General features: G+C 38.9%; 2 protein-coding genes across 2 annotated transcripts; both read right to left on the reverse strand.

Moving 5' to 3' along the window:
- Positions 1-840: 840 nt before the first annotated feature.
- Positions 841-1,922, reverse strand: LOC104818551. The gene is made up of 3 exons (XM_010548170.1): positions 1,718-1,922; positions 1,306-1,615; positions 841-1,219 (listed from the first exon to the last, which is right to left on the reverse strand). Exons 1-3 carry the CDS (start codon positions 1,920-1,922, stop codon positions 841-843), a joined length of 894 nt encoding a protein of 297 aa, XP_010546472.1.
- A 7,778-nt stretch (positions 1,923-9,700) lies between these two features.
- LOC104818549 (seco-amyrin synthase-like) lies at positions 9,701-13,993 on the reverse strand. The gene is made up of 19 exons (XM_010548167.1): positions 13,950-13,993; positions 13,543-13,762; positions 13,259-13,444; positions 13,077-13,166; positions 12,804-12,992; positions 12,614-12,698; positions 12,367-12,533; positions 12,084-12,275; positions 11,900-12,013; positions 11,682-11,801; positions 11,455-11,577; positions 11,265-11,363; positions 11,093-11,149; positions 10,969-11,015; positions 10,737-10,880; positions 10,435-10,612; positions 10,253-10,333; positions 10,088-10,171; positions 9,701-9,981 (listed from the first exon to the last, which is right to left on the reverse strand). The coding sequence occupies exons 2-19, from the start codon at positions 13,741-13,743 to the stop codon at positions 9,841-9,843; spliced, it is 2,298 nt and encodes a 765-aa protein (XP_010546469.1). The 5' UTR covers positions 13,744-13,762; positions 13,950-13,993; the 3' UTR covers positions 9,701-9,840.
- Between the last annotated feature and the right edge of the window lie 1,293 nt (positions 13,994-15,286).

Here is a 15,286-nt window from a genome sequence, read left to right on the forward strand (position 1 = left end):
GTCTTGACTATCTACAATCTAGTACATGATTCGTTTTATACCTGATACACGCCTTTATAGTCCTCCTGTTACGCAGGACGTTTGACGTAATCAAAGTACGCAACTCCTCATGTTGGATTCCGTAGATATCTCAGGTCTTAGGATCCAATCATGGAACCGTCATATGAGATTCTATTCATAACGCTAGTCCATGTGACAATCTCATGCGGGTCAATCCAGTATTCCGTTCTCCAACGAGTACCTATGATTGTGATCGTATCCAATACCTATGATCATCTATATGATCATCAATCACACATCATACTAGTCTTATTATGTCGTTATTCCCATAACGACACAAGACTAGGGAGTTTAGTATCATTCATAATGATACATGGATTTCATAACACATCTAGTATGCAATAATATGTAATGAATCAAATACTCTCATAAAACCATAGAAAGTATCAATACATCAAATGTATCTAAATAAAGCTCATAACAGTACATCATAGAGCACTAAACCAACACCCTTGTGGTAAGGGCTTCAGTTCCACTTCTGGTGCATCTTCTCGACTCCAGTCGGGTCTAAGTGGCGAAGATGTGATGATTGGAGTCTCTTTGGATTCTTGGGCTCGGTTAGTGGCAGCGATCTCAAGATTGGTGTCACCCTTAGAGGACAGGATAGCCTGAATCAGGGAGCTTGATAGATTCATCGGGGGTATGTCGGGTGCATCCAGGATTCGGCTAAAGGTCCATATGTGCTCCTTGTCAGTTTTCTCAGGGTGTAGGAGCATCATCTTCAGGGCATCGCGATCTTGCAATTGACCAAATACCTCATCCGTCAAAACTTCGATCATGTCAATGAAGTACGAAGACTCCATCACAGAGGGTTTTTTTGAGGTTCTGATCAAGCGTGAACTCCACTATCTCTTCGCCAATCTTCATTGTCAGTCTGCCAGCTCTCACATGGATGACTGCGTCTGCGGTGTTAAGGAATGGACGACCAAGTATGATCGGTACTCTTGAGTCCTCGTCCATGTCCAATACCATGAAGTCGACCGGTACGTAGAAGTTTCCCACCTTAAGTGGTACATCTTCTAATATCCCAGCGGGATATTTCACCGATCGGTCAGCAAGCTGGAGCGCCATGCTTGTCGGCTTCAACTCTCCCACATTCAGCTTCTTGAATATCGATAGTGGGAGAAGGCTAACACTGGCTCCGAGATCACATAATGCCCTATCAATGGAGACATTACCCAATTTGCAGGGTATCGAGAAGCTTCCTGGGTCGGCTCTTTAGGCGGTAATTCATGTTGAATTAACGCATTGCATTCGGTGTTGAGCGATACCGTCTCTTTTTCCACGACTCGCTTGTTCGTGAGTATGTCCTTGAGAAACTTTGTGTAAGACGGCATCTGCAGGATGGCTTCTGTGAAAGGCATGGTGATCTCAAGCTTTTTCAGCATCTCGGCAAATCTCGCGAATTGTCGGTCCTCATTGTGCTTCTTCAGGTGGGATGGAAAAGGAATGGGTGGAGGTCTTGGTGGTGGAGGAACATAGACTTCCTCAGCTTCTTCGTTCACGACTCTTTGCCTTTGGAGCTTTGCCCCTTTTCCATCATCGGTGAAGTGACCTCTTCAAGTTGCTTGCCACTTCTCAGGGTGATAGCATTGCAGTGCTCTCGTGGGTTGATCTCAGGCTTCCCGGGAAGTGACCCACTCGGTCTAGAAGTGACCCGCCTGTAAAATCTTTACCTCCTCTTGGTCCATCTTCAGGCTATGTAGCACTGTCTCTTGCGTCTTTTGTCCTTGTAGCAGCTGTGCTAACATCGCCTTAATCTCCGAATCACCGTCTTGTTGTGGCGGTGGAGGTGTGGGTGCTCGAAAATTCTGAACCGGAGGTCTGTATGGTTGGTTTTGAATCGGCCCTTGATTCTGCATCGGTGGGGCCCGCGGCTGAAAGGTGAATCCTGGTGGAATCCGCTAGTTCTGGTTCTGCATTGACCGATAGTTGTTCTGCTGAGGATTTAGAACGTTGTTGTTCCTCCAGGAGAGATTCGGGTGGTTCCTATACCCTGGGTTATACGTGTTGGAATAGGGGTTGTTGGCGACATAATTCACATCTTCTATCCCTTTGTCAACAACGTACAAAGCAAGCTCGCTCTGTTGCTCGCCTGGTGTGCTAGTGGATGAGACAAAGCTTGCGTTAGCAAGTTTCGTCTTTAGCGCGGTGAGCTCGTCTAGCACCTGCTGCAACTTAGAATCGCTATCTTTCCTGGGCATATCTCTCACGGACTCCAATGGAGAATCTTCTTCTCTCGCCATTTGATCAATATGTTGTTCAAGATCCGTGAAGGACATGTGAGAAATACTTCCTCCGCAGGCGGCTCGGATCAATATCCGGGTATCCGGCCGTAGACCTCTGATAAATGTGTTAATCAGGTAGTTCTTATCGAGGCAGTGGTGAGGGCACGATTTTTGATAGCCCTTGTATCTTTTCCACGCTTCGTGCAAACTCTCCCCGTGATCTTGCTTGAACGAGTGGATACTGTTCAAGGCGGCTTGAGTGCGGTGTGGGGAGAAGAAGCGTTGCATGAACTGGCTCTCCAGTTGGATCCATGTATGAATAGAATCCGGTTCGAGTTCATAGAGCCAGTCGAGCGCTGCGTCGATCAACGTCCACGGGAAAGCGATCAGGCGGATTGCATCTTCGGTTACCTGATCGGCTCTCTTGATGGATCGGCACATCATCTTGAACCTCGTGAGGTGGGCATTGGGATCTTCGTTCGGCCTACCCCGGAAGGCCATGGCGCTCAACATTTGGATAGTGGCGGGAGTGAGCTCGAATCTTGTCATGTCAACCTCCGGCATCCGTATACCGGACATGAGCTCAGTATGTTTTGGAGCATTGTACTGCGCAAAAGTTTCTTCATTTACATGCGCATCTCCGGGTACGGGTACAACGCCGTGTTCTGCCATCCTCTCTCGATGTTGTTTTCGGTTTTGTTTGGCGGTTTTCTCGATTTCAGGGTCAAAAGGAACTAGGTTTTCTGACCCACCACTCCTTGTCATACACTGGAGAAATCCTGCGTACAAAACGGATGGAGCAACAACGAGGAAAGGTGAAGAACAGATTGAACAAGAGAAAAAAATGACCTAAACTGAACAGTTTCCTAATTGTATCGCTAAAGCCGTTTGTATCCCCGGCAATGGCGCCAAAAACTTGATGTCGATCTAGGGTGTGATCTAATCTCGTTTTATTTTCCTAGATACAACTACCGCAAGTGTACGGGTCAATCGTAGTATTCTAGGGTCGAACACAAGGACACATGTGGTTTTTAGTGATAATTTCATATTTACTCGGTTTCGATCGACGACGATATTTTGGGTGATGGTGAAGATGACTAAATGTAAACACAAATTAAAGAAAATATAAACAGCGGTTTTAACACAATCTAATTAAAACATTGTAGGTGTCGGGATTTTTCGGGTTATATAAAAAAAATCAATTCTAAGGATGTATCTCAATAACTATGGTTACGGATCCGGGAATTTAGGTTCAGTTTTACAAAGATTGGCTCTCTCGAGCCTCACCTCATTTCTCGGGAGTTTAAATCTATCGACCTCTCGGTTCTAAATAAATTAAAACTCCTAAGATTATTAAGTGCGTTATCCTAATTCCTAAGCGATGCAACCATCTCTCGATGCGAAAATCGCTTAATCGAAAGAACGCTTTCCGAGTTTTAATTCCATATCTCTATGCAATTTTAACTCTTAAATCAATAAATCACGTGGCCAGCAAGATTTATAGCAGTAAGATTCGTTCATCCAAAACAAACCGTAAAACCAAAATTTCAAGATAATTCAAACACAAGATTTTAACATAAACCCGTTCAATCCCTAACCTACAATGACGAAAACTTACTCACACATGATGGAAATTACACAGAACAAATTCAAGCAGAAATTCATAATTAAACCAAAGCGTAAGGGAAAAGAGATTTCTCAATAAATTATGCAGCTTGGTCCTCCTATGTTTGATCCTCCATGAACTCCCGTTGAATCTTCAAGAACTTGAAAAACTCTCCAAATTATTGTCTAAAACTCTCTCTTCATTTATCTGTATGTCGAATATCCCTCTTGCTCGTCTCTGGCTTCTCTTCTTAAGGAAAGATGGGGAAATGACTGTCATTTTCTTTGTCGTGTGAATGGCGCATTTCAAGGAAAAGTTGTCGAACACAATTATCATAAAAGGACAAAGAGGAGACAACTTGAATGCATGTACGCGTTATCTCCTTTTTATTCTATATTATATATATCACACATATACATATTTCATATACACACATCAGGTAGGTATATATAGAGAGACATGTACATATTATATATATACCATATATACATACGTACACACATATATAAATATTTATTAATATATATGCATTGATATATATATAGACACACATCACATATACATAAAATATATAATATATACTTACATATATATAGATATACTATATATAATTATATACATACATAAATATATGCATGCATATGTAATATATATTTATATAACTATATAATATATATATATACTCAACAAACAATATATATATATAGACTATAAGTATATGCACACGTTTATATTTGACTCCGTACTCATTCCCCTTGAAAATATCTCGTCTACGTTCGAATCCCCATCTTTTCTGCAAAATATCGAAAACATCGAAATCGGTGTAAAACTATATAAAATAACGTTCATAAAGATTTAAATCTCCTTAAATATAATATATTTCTTATACAAAAATATATCAATATATACATGTTATCAGCTATCTTGGTGAGGCAAGATGGAGAAATGGTGGTTTTCATAGCTTGAAAGTAGATGCTTGATCTAAGTGTGGTTTAAAAATCTCTTTTTATGTAATGATAACCTTGTACCTTCTATTACTAGAGCACTTGTCAAGCCATCGATCGTCTATATCACGGGTCATGCCAAAGCTGAGCGTGCCGGATTATCTTTGTGAAGCGAGGTGGAAAATCGTGGTTTCCACAGTTTGAATATGATTTAGCTTAGGTTAAGTTGTCAAGTCTGACTTGAGACTTAACGGTACAGATGAGACGAGTATGCAATGATATTTGATATCATAGTCTCATAAAATGATCTAAGAGTCACATTGGATATGATTGATATTAGATGTCTACCTAAATAGCATAAGGATGAGGGTAACAAGTCATTCTTATGTGAAATATGGATCTTAATCCCATATAGAAAATCATTATAGGGTTGTTTTTCTTTGTGGAAGAATAGCTCGTAAATGCATTTATATTGTCATTGATTGGTGATGGACTAGCTGGTAGTAGATCATTGATAGAATCTGTATTTGTTTTTGTTCGTTGTGTTTTGTCTTTTTCTGTAGGACATGGCGTCGACCGGTAGTGTACCAAGTTTGACGATGCGATCTACCCTTGAGAAGGATAAGTTGACCGGGACGAACTTCTTATACGGGTATCGTAACTTGAGAATTGTTCTCAAGCACGACAAGAAATTGTTGGGATTCCTGGGATCTCTAGAGCGAATCTAATTCCTAAGAGATCGGTTCTAGGATTAGCGCAACGGATGTAAAACAAAAATTTTATGAAACCCTAAAACCTAGCATGCATGATTTTGTAGAAACATTAGAACGCTTACCTCAATCGATTCGGGGCCTGTATCAATCGATGTATTCATCGGATCACAAAGGCAGAAAGATTACCTCGCCCTCTACACGTATCCACACGGCAGAAAGGATTCCAACGGTTGGAATTTGTCTGTAAGGAATGAAGAACACGTTCTTCTTTACGCAAGGATTTCAGGGATCTAACTCTGGGTTTTTCAATCTCAAAATCCTCTTAAAAAGTCTGTGAAATCGTCATCTAATCTTTAGGAGGCGTTCAACAAGCATTAGTTAACCCAAAACCGTAATTAGAGAAGGATAAGTAATTCCTGATGCCTGGACCGATCGGCCCAGACTTTGGACCAATCGGTCTGGAACTTTTCTGAACCAAACAACATTTTCTCGTCACCTCTAGACAGATCGGTCCACGCGTCTGGACCAATCGGTCTGGCCTCCGCTCCACTGGGAATTTCTCTTCTTTTCTCGCGCATTTGTCCTTTCCTATGTATGTGATCCTGTAGGCTCATCCGATATAGCAGTATAACCCAGAATCTCTATTTCGGTTATACAAGTCATAAGCGGTCTCTATCAAGACACTATGACTACATATCTCGAATAGAGTTTGCTCGTGATCTTACGAACGTCGGTGATGATCAGGTTGATGATCCTTTTGTATTACGATATCATATGTCGAACATAATGTATGGAAAAGTCACCTTATCTGATTCGACTGCTTTCTCGTTCATTGAGTTCGACTGTACGAAATAGACGACGCTCGTCTATAGCGTGGCCACACATTTCTACAGTCTAGCTTCCACAAGGGGCACAACGATATCTCTCTCTTTTACGAGAGGTACAAATCTCATCTTGACTATCTACAATTCAGCTCATGATTCGTGTCGTACTTGATACACGCCTTTATAGTCCTCCTGTTACACAAGACGTTTGACGTATTCAAAGTACGCAACTCCTCATGTTGGATTCCGTAGATATCTCATGTCATAGGATCCAATCATGGAACCGTCACATGAGATTCCAGTCGTGACGCTAGTCCATGTGATAATCTCATGCGGGTCAGTAAAGTATTCTGTTCTCCAACGAATACCTACGATCACAATACATATGATCATCTTTATGATCATCTATCACATATCATACTAGTCTTAGTACATCATTATTTCCACAATGATATATGACTAGGGAGTTTAGTATTGTTCATAACAATACATGGATTTCATAACATATTAAAATATGCATAACGTGTAATGAATCAAACACTCATCCATAAAACCATAGAAAGTGTCAATACATCAACTGTATCATAAGAAATCTCGTACACCAGTACATCATAGAGCACTAAAGCAACACGGGGTTCATATCAATACAACCAAGCATCGTAAAATAGAAGAAAGGAAGAATGCTTAGTCGATTTTCTAGCTTCGTAATCTCCGTCTTCTGCTCTGATCTCTTGCCTCTTGATAATCTCCCTCTTTTTGTGTGCTCTATGGTGTATTTTCTGTCAAAAGTATGAATGAATTCGATGGACTTCACGAATTTGCTCATAACTTACTGCTCCGAGGAGAGAGGTGGTTACGTTATGCACATGGAGAGTATATTACCTACGCAAAAGGCGCGTAGAGACGATTTGACGGACTACATCATACGACTTGTCATACAGACTTGATTGTGATTGCTGATATGATTCTCGTGATTCCATGTTTCGATTCCTGTTTATTAGAATATATATATATATATATATATATATATGTATTGCTTTTCCTGATTCCATTAGAATAGAACTCTGAGTTACGTCCGAGTTCACTCTCTAAGCAATTAATTTAGGAAGTTGTTACGCAATGTTTAAGGTCGTGAGCAACAGTAGACGCGAATCGGACATTGGAGACCTGGGCAGTTGACCACTACCGATCATGTATAATTACGTACTATGATACACTTATATTCCGGGGAACGGTTTTGTGCTATATCGGTGGTAGACTTTACGGTTTGTAATAATGTTTTACTACCACTTGACTATGTATAATTATAACTAGAAATAATGTATCATATATGCATGTATGAATGTTTACCTTCCGCTAACTCTGAAAAAGAAAAGTTTTAAATTCCCGCTGAATTTTGGAATTGAGTTTTTATTTTAATTGTCCATGTGACACAACTCGTAACGCGGGATACGGGTTATAGGTGTCACACTTGTGCTTGAAGTGCACTCAAAACTTCAGCTAACTTTAGAGTTGCTAAATCCTTCGTATTCTCAAGTGAAGCAATGGTTGCTTCATAATTTTCTGGGATTGAGACCAACAACTTCTGCACAATACGATCATCATTGATCTGAGTTCCGAGAATCCTTACCTTATTGACAATGGCTGTCAATCTGTCCACATATTCCTTCACACTTTCTGAATTCTTCATCTCTTGTCTCACAAACTCCCTTAACAGATTTGAAACCTTCATCTCTCTTATCTTCTCATCACCCTCATATTCAGTTTTAAGAAAATCCTACATTTCCTTAGCTGAACGAAGATTCATGATTCTTGTGAAGATAGAAGAGGAAACAACTAAGAAGAGACACGACTTTGCCTTACCTTTCCTCGTTACCTTCTCCATATGAATCTTGATCTGATTAATTGTCGGATTTGCTCCCAATGGTGCACTTCATAATCAGCTTCCACAGCCTCCCACATATCAGACCCTTCCATAAATGCTTGCATCGTGACAGCTTAGATCTGATAGTTTTCTCCATAATAAACTAGGACTGCAAGATTCAAACCAAAAGATGAATCTTCAACTTAATCCATTTCCTTCAGCTTTTGGTGAATTTCCCTTCACAAATTCTCAAAGATTCAACAAACGCTCAGATACCACTGAAACAAATTCTACAAATACAACCCAAACATGTTTCTACAACTTTAACAAACAGATTTGTTTGTGCTTTGCGGAGAAACATAACAAAGAAACAAAACCAGAAAACAGAATAATAAAACTCACACTTTTTTGCAATTTTCTGATTTCATTCCCTAATAAAAAACATACAAAAGTTCTGCATAAGTACGAAAAAACAACAACCGCACACTAATGGAAGTTAATAAAACAACTGCAACACTAAAAATAAAAACTGTTGAATAAATACGTGTCAGAAAAAAACGTGACAACAACTATTACTACTCCAATACTTGAGAAACTCCAGCTCCACCTTTAGCTTCGATAACAGGTCTTGAACCAATTTCCAACACGAAGTGGCATATGTTAGCGGACATGAAGAACATGAAGAACACATGAAGCCCTCGGAGCAAGATGGACAACACTCGAACATGCACATGCAACGTGGATCGAACAACACAAAAGGAAATGAGAAAATATTGGATGCAATCAACACGTGACAAGGAAAGAAGCAAATATGATATACTAACTTTCATATTTTATGGGTAAATATCGTGTTTCCATTTTATAAAAGATATGTAGCCGTTTAGAGCCAAATGAATATATCCCAAACTATGTATATGAAAAAGTCAAGAGAGAATAATAGAATATTTTCTTCTACTCAGTTTCACATCTCTTCTGTTTTATTGTTATAGTTACATGTTTGATATCTGAAGAATTTGGTTTTCTTCATCATATTGTACATATGTTTTTTGTCCGGATTTTATTGAGTTTTCATGGATGGTATATTAATATCTACGAATTTTTTTGGTTCTCTTTAGGTAATCTAATATATTTCAAAAGATTGAAAATGCCCGCTAAGAAAAATAACTATCTACGTAACGGAGAAGAAGATAATGATTGTCTTTTGTGGTTATAAATTTCAGCTATAGATTCTAAAGTTTCTGAGGGTTTGGCGTTTGCTTTTCAATAAAATAAACTAAGCTTTAAATCAATATACGAAAGGTTTACAAAATTTTATATAATTTGCAATATATAAAATATATTGTATTAAGATGAGAAAACTGTGGTAGAGAATTCATCAGATAGATGTGGTAATGAAACATTTGTTTGGCAAATGTTTTACTGGGTTTATCACATTGAAAAAATTGATTAATCCTCGCAATATAATGATTTTGATGAATGGATAATCTGTATACATCCACACAACCTTTTTTTTATTCTCGTTTACATAATACAAAACAACACAAGTTCATCTCCAACACTGGAGGAACATAACATGAAACACAACATTTTCTTGGTCGATTTCATTCGCTTTGACCTGAATCAGAACTCGAACGCATGAATCGTAGGCGATTGGAGTATTCTGCGAGCGCCCATAGCGGAAAAATGTTCCTGTAGCTCGGAAAGTTGAGCATTACATTCATTTTCATAACCCCAATAATCTCCTGCGACCAAAAAACAAACCATATGTATGATCAAATCTTGAGGCTGTTTCAAGAATGTATGGCACGACAGGCCTGAGAGTGTTTTGGTCGCCGAAATTAGAGTCACCTCTTGCGGGAAATCTCCGTTTTCCAGCTGTGAATTGATCAACACTTTAGCTGCACGATGAACCGGGGTGGGGTCTCTCTCCATCTGTAACATCTCAGCCAACATTAGTAAGAAGCATAATCCAAATCCTAAACATATATATATATATATATATATATATCTAACCTGACCAGCAAGAACCAAACTCATCATTGCTTGACCGGTATTCACCACATTAGACTTGTTTCCAGCAAGAGGAATGTATTTCTACAGGAACAACAAAGACACTTTTTTTGTATCTGTTTCTTGTTTTAAGAATCACAGAGTTGAATATATATGCTGAAAACTGAAGGAACGTTACAAGTTACCTTGTTGGGGCAAGAAAGATGACTCTCACCCCAACCGCCATCCGGGTTTTGATTGTCGAGAAGAAACTGAACCGCCTTGCGAATAGCTGCAGAGTTTTGGTAAGTCTTACCAGAAGCAACGAGTCCACGCATGGCAAACCACGTAGCGTAACAGAAGCATATACCCCAATTCCCGTACCTATACGTACATACACACACATACACATATACACGATTGTATTACAACGAAGCCTCAAACGTCTTCAGCTAGTTGTAGGCATTGTGGTTTCACTGAGCCATAAATTAACTGAGGAGAAACGTACCAAGAACCATCGGGCAATTGCTTGTCTTCGATGTACTTAACTGCATTTCTAATGAACCCTTTAACCTCTTTCTCTTTGTGGTTTGGAAACAATTTCTTGAAAAGGACAAACGCCACAACTGCTGAGGATGTGCATTCGACAAACCTGAAATTCCAAGTGTTTTGAGTTTACAGATTTTGAAGATTCTTTATAAAGAAAGAAAAAGGAGACAGAACATGTGAAGGCGACTCACTCGTGTTCTAAAGTTGCATCTTCTATGAACTCCACTGGATTGAGGCGCTGAATAGTAAAGGGTATCTGATGTTTGTAAATCTGTATCTTAAGCAAATTACCGATAAGGACGCAAAAAACTGTACCTCCATCCATGGTTTCCCTTTCGCTCGCTCCCACACTGGCATGCCTCCGTTTTTGCTCTACAAGTATTTCAGAACCATGAGAGATCAGTAACACTGGTTTGCTTCATAACAACACTTCTGGAACTATTATGATGTGTGTAATCTAAAAACTTCTTGGTTCCATTGGGTTTACCTGTAGCAAGAGAATTGAATCAACAGCATCATATAGTCTCTCTCGTTTCATTTTTTCGCCGATGATCTCGAATGGCATGGCCGAGAAGATTAAGCAACACTGCATGACGCACGAAAAGCATATATTCTACGGCACGCCATTCGTTTTATATTTATTGTTAAGATCTCCGAAACAAAGCAAAAGCTCAAACCTTCAAGCTTTCTGCGGTACAATCAGAAACCGGCCATCCATCATCTCGGCACGAAAATGTCCACGTGCCTTTCGTGATGCGACGGAAGATTGCTGGATATTTTCCCGAAGAATCCTCTGTGATCTATATATATAAACATCTAAACGTGTTACACATTAATATTAGGTAATATATATATATATATATATATATCGACTAAATTAAGAATCATAATATATTTTCTCAACCTGAGATTTCTTGAAGAATTCATATCCTTTTATTAGGGTTTCTTTCAGTTCTTCTGCATAATCAGTTGCTAGCAAGACTTGAAGCGTTAAAGCCGTCTCCCATATTTGACTACCAATTGTCTACACACATCAATAACAAAACTTGAGTGTTCATTAGAGTTTTCAATACGCAAAAGCCGTCAAATTTTGTTTAATTACGCAAAGCTATCAAGCTTGACCTGGATTTTCATTCCATCTTCTCCCATCCAAATGAAATCCGGGACTCGAGCAAGATGTTTCTGAAAACTATCGCTATTCGGATCTTCCGCCCAAGCGGCAAGCATAAACAAAGGCTGTCCAAGAAGAGAAGAATATTTAGCATATATTCAGACATACATGATAAAGAATATTGATGTTCATTACCTTTCCCGTGCATCCGCCCGTCAAGTATCGGCCATTTTTATCTTCATCATGAATGATGTCCATTGTCGTTTGAAGAGCCCTTTGTCGTATCAACTTGTTGAAGGGCCAACGGGTTAGAAAAGGCTCGGTTAGAATATAAACACTGTCCCACAGGAGTTCCTGTGCATAGGAGTGAGGGCAGTAGAGATCTTCCTGCAGAAAAGCCAAGTATCCGAGACTCTTTTATGATGTCGATTAACCGATCTCCAACATATATATATACTCACTTGTTGTGTCGATTTACCTTTGCACATCGATGGCGCATGTTCTTCCAGTCAATTTTATCGTAGGACTGTGGATAAAGCTCTTCCCGAAGCTGTAGAATGAGATGAGTCGGGGAAGCGACAAATCTTCGACCATATAAGTATGACATGGGCAAGAAGACGATCCGGGAATATATCCAAATTGTACCTGTAAATAGTTTTCAGAATGTAACCTCATAGTTTAACCGAACTATATGAGAAAGAAGCCATCGTTATCATTTATCAAACCTCCATTGATAGGAGAAAACGAAGGAAGACTCCAGAACTCAGGTGGCATCGGTTTGCAGCCTAACCATTCATACACTCCAAGAATCTAGAAGAGTAGAAAGAACAAATTAGTGTGAAACATGATATCAATTAGCTCAACAAACGGGTTCGTTTTGCAGGAGTTTAAATATATATTGTGAATTGTACGTACCGAGAGCCAAGCTTTTCCGATAAGTGGTGTGTATGTCGCGCCACCATGGTCTAGAATCCATTTCCGAGCTCTCACGCAAGCATCTTCATCAGGTGCCACCCCGAGAATTCGCATACAGATGTAATTAAGAACAGTACAGTACATAACACTGTCGCCTACAACAGCTATTCCCCACCCACCATCTTCATTCTACAACGAAAATGTCGATATGGTAACTAAAAGAGCTCAATAAACTGAAATCCGTTTTTGAATGTTTTTGCGATGAATAAGTACCTGATGGTTGTGTATGTAACGTAAGATCTCTTGGCGATGCATAGGAGAGAAGATCTGCTCCATATGCCCGGTAATGTAGAGGCATATAACCTGTGAAAAAAAATATATTTTCCTTTCATTGATTATCATTCATGTATGGAATGTGTTCCAAAAGATAACTAAAAAGTTGAAGTTGAACTCACAAAAGGTGGGAGGAAGAACAAAGGTCCCGAATTCTCTGCAGGCCAGTGTCCATCACCGGCTTGCAGGGCCGCCAAGTAGTGAACCCCTCTTCTAAGCGCCGTTTCGGCTACATCATGCGTGATTTTCTCGGCATCTTCAACCTTCACCCGTGGAATCTTTTGCTCGAAGTTTTTCTCCCTTAGAAACTGTTGAAATATTAACATTTAGAGGCGTGCAAATGGAAAATCTTAATATATATATATATATATATATGTATATATATATGTAATTCGCAAACAATCACCTGTATCCGCCAGAGGAGATCAGCACTAGCCTTGAATTCAGACCGATCCTTTGAGAATTTTCTCCGGGCTTGCTCGATCTCGGCCAGCTCGTGAGGAGAGCCTGCACCGGGATCGAACTCCCAAGTTTGCCGGCCGACGAAGTTGTTTGTGCTGAACAAGTTAGGATCACCCCCTCCTTTTCCTATCCTCAGCCTCCACATCCTTTCCTCTTCGCTTATGCTGCAAGTTAACAGGTTCAGTACTAAGTTAGAAGTCAAAGCAGTGGTTATAATATATATGTTACCAAGACTCAGAAAAGGAAAGGGTCTGGTGTATTTCGAGAGAAAGATTTAACGTTGGACAACTTGAAGAAACATAAACATGATAGTTATTGTCGGGGGATAAGACATCATGCGAGGTCACGTACTGTGGTGAAATTACAAATCTGAAATACGAAACTGTGGATGTACGGAATAGAGAGAGGCTATGGGCTTGAAGAAGAGAGCGAAGGAATGCATTTATAAATAGTCTAACCATGAAGGGCTCAATATTTTTTTTTTATCTTTTTAAGATATAAAAATTAATTGCTAATCATACAACAAAAGTGATTTTGTCACTTAAATACGAAGGTGTTGAATGGCGAATAAACAATAAGATGTTCATAATTTATTTTGCAAGGTGGAAACCACGTTGTAAGCAATTTGTTATTGAAAAATATATGACGATGGGATTTGTGGGTTGATGTTTATAACACGAGATTTTTATAATAAAAATTTATTTTATAGTTATATCATCAAGTTGTTGGATTATACATATACATGTATATATATATATGTATATATGTATGCACGCGGTGATGTTTAAAACCATTTGTGGAATCTACGCGAATATGTGGGAACTGAATCCTTTAATGGAAACTTCAATGCTTTTTATTCAACAACCAGAAAAAAAAAAACTTCAATGCTTTTTTTTTATTATGCATGCTTGACTCCGAGGAATGCGCATGGAACAACTTCCCAACATGTTACATGCAAATGCATTCAACTCTAGAGTTCGTATAGATACGAGGTTGTACAAAAAAAATTATATTTTCTATAACATGAGACCCGCAGCCACTACCGTTAGGATGTGCACTGGATAAATTGACGCGCTACCTTAAAATTGAAGAGTCGTATTTAAAAAAACTAGTATTCAACCAACTCACATAGGGTTTTTTCTAAGAAATATCTTTTTAAAAATATTTACACTTTAACAAAACGGTTTCATTATATGAATTTAAAAGAAATGTTCTACTTCGGTAAAAATTCTTGAATGGTATTGTTTTAGAGATGAATGAATCAGTCATATCCAATGCAAAATTCAATCAAGTTGAGCACAATATGCACAAATTCTTCCACGAAACCAAAGAAGAACATCGACTTCAAAATAAATTTTTGGATTGAATACTCGAAACCAAATTCAATTGTGAAACCCTAAGCAATTTTTTTTTTATAATAGAAGACCCTACCTGCTATCCTTCAGATGCGTTGATCAGGTAAACTTTCGATGCGAGAACAAACTTTGTATATATAGGCTTTCTGGGGGCAACTTCCGTTATACCCTTAATGTGCTACATCAACTTCCACTCATACCCTCTCCTTTTAAAAAAAAAAATCCAACTTCTAATATACCCTCTTCAATTAGTAATAACTAAAATACCCTTTTGTATTTAATTTTTAATAAAAAATTTCTCCAAAAATTAGTTGTCTCTCTCCTCTCTCTTTC

This window comes from Tarenaya hassleriana, unplaced genomic scaffold, assembly GCF_000463585.1.
Source record: "Tarenaya hassleriana unplaced genomic scaffold, ASM46358v1 Cleome292, whole genome shotgun sequence".
Taxonomy (NCBI): Eukaryota; Viridiplantae; Streptophyta; class Magnoliopsida; order Brassicales; family Cleomaceae; genus Tarenaya; species Tarenaya hassleriana.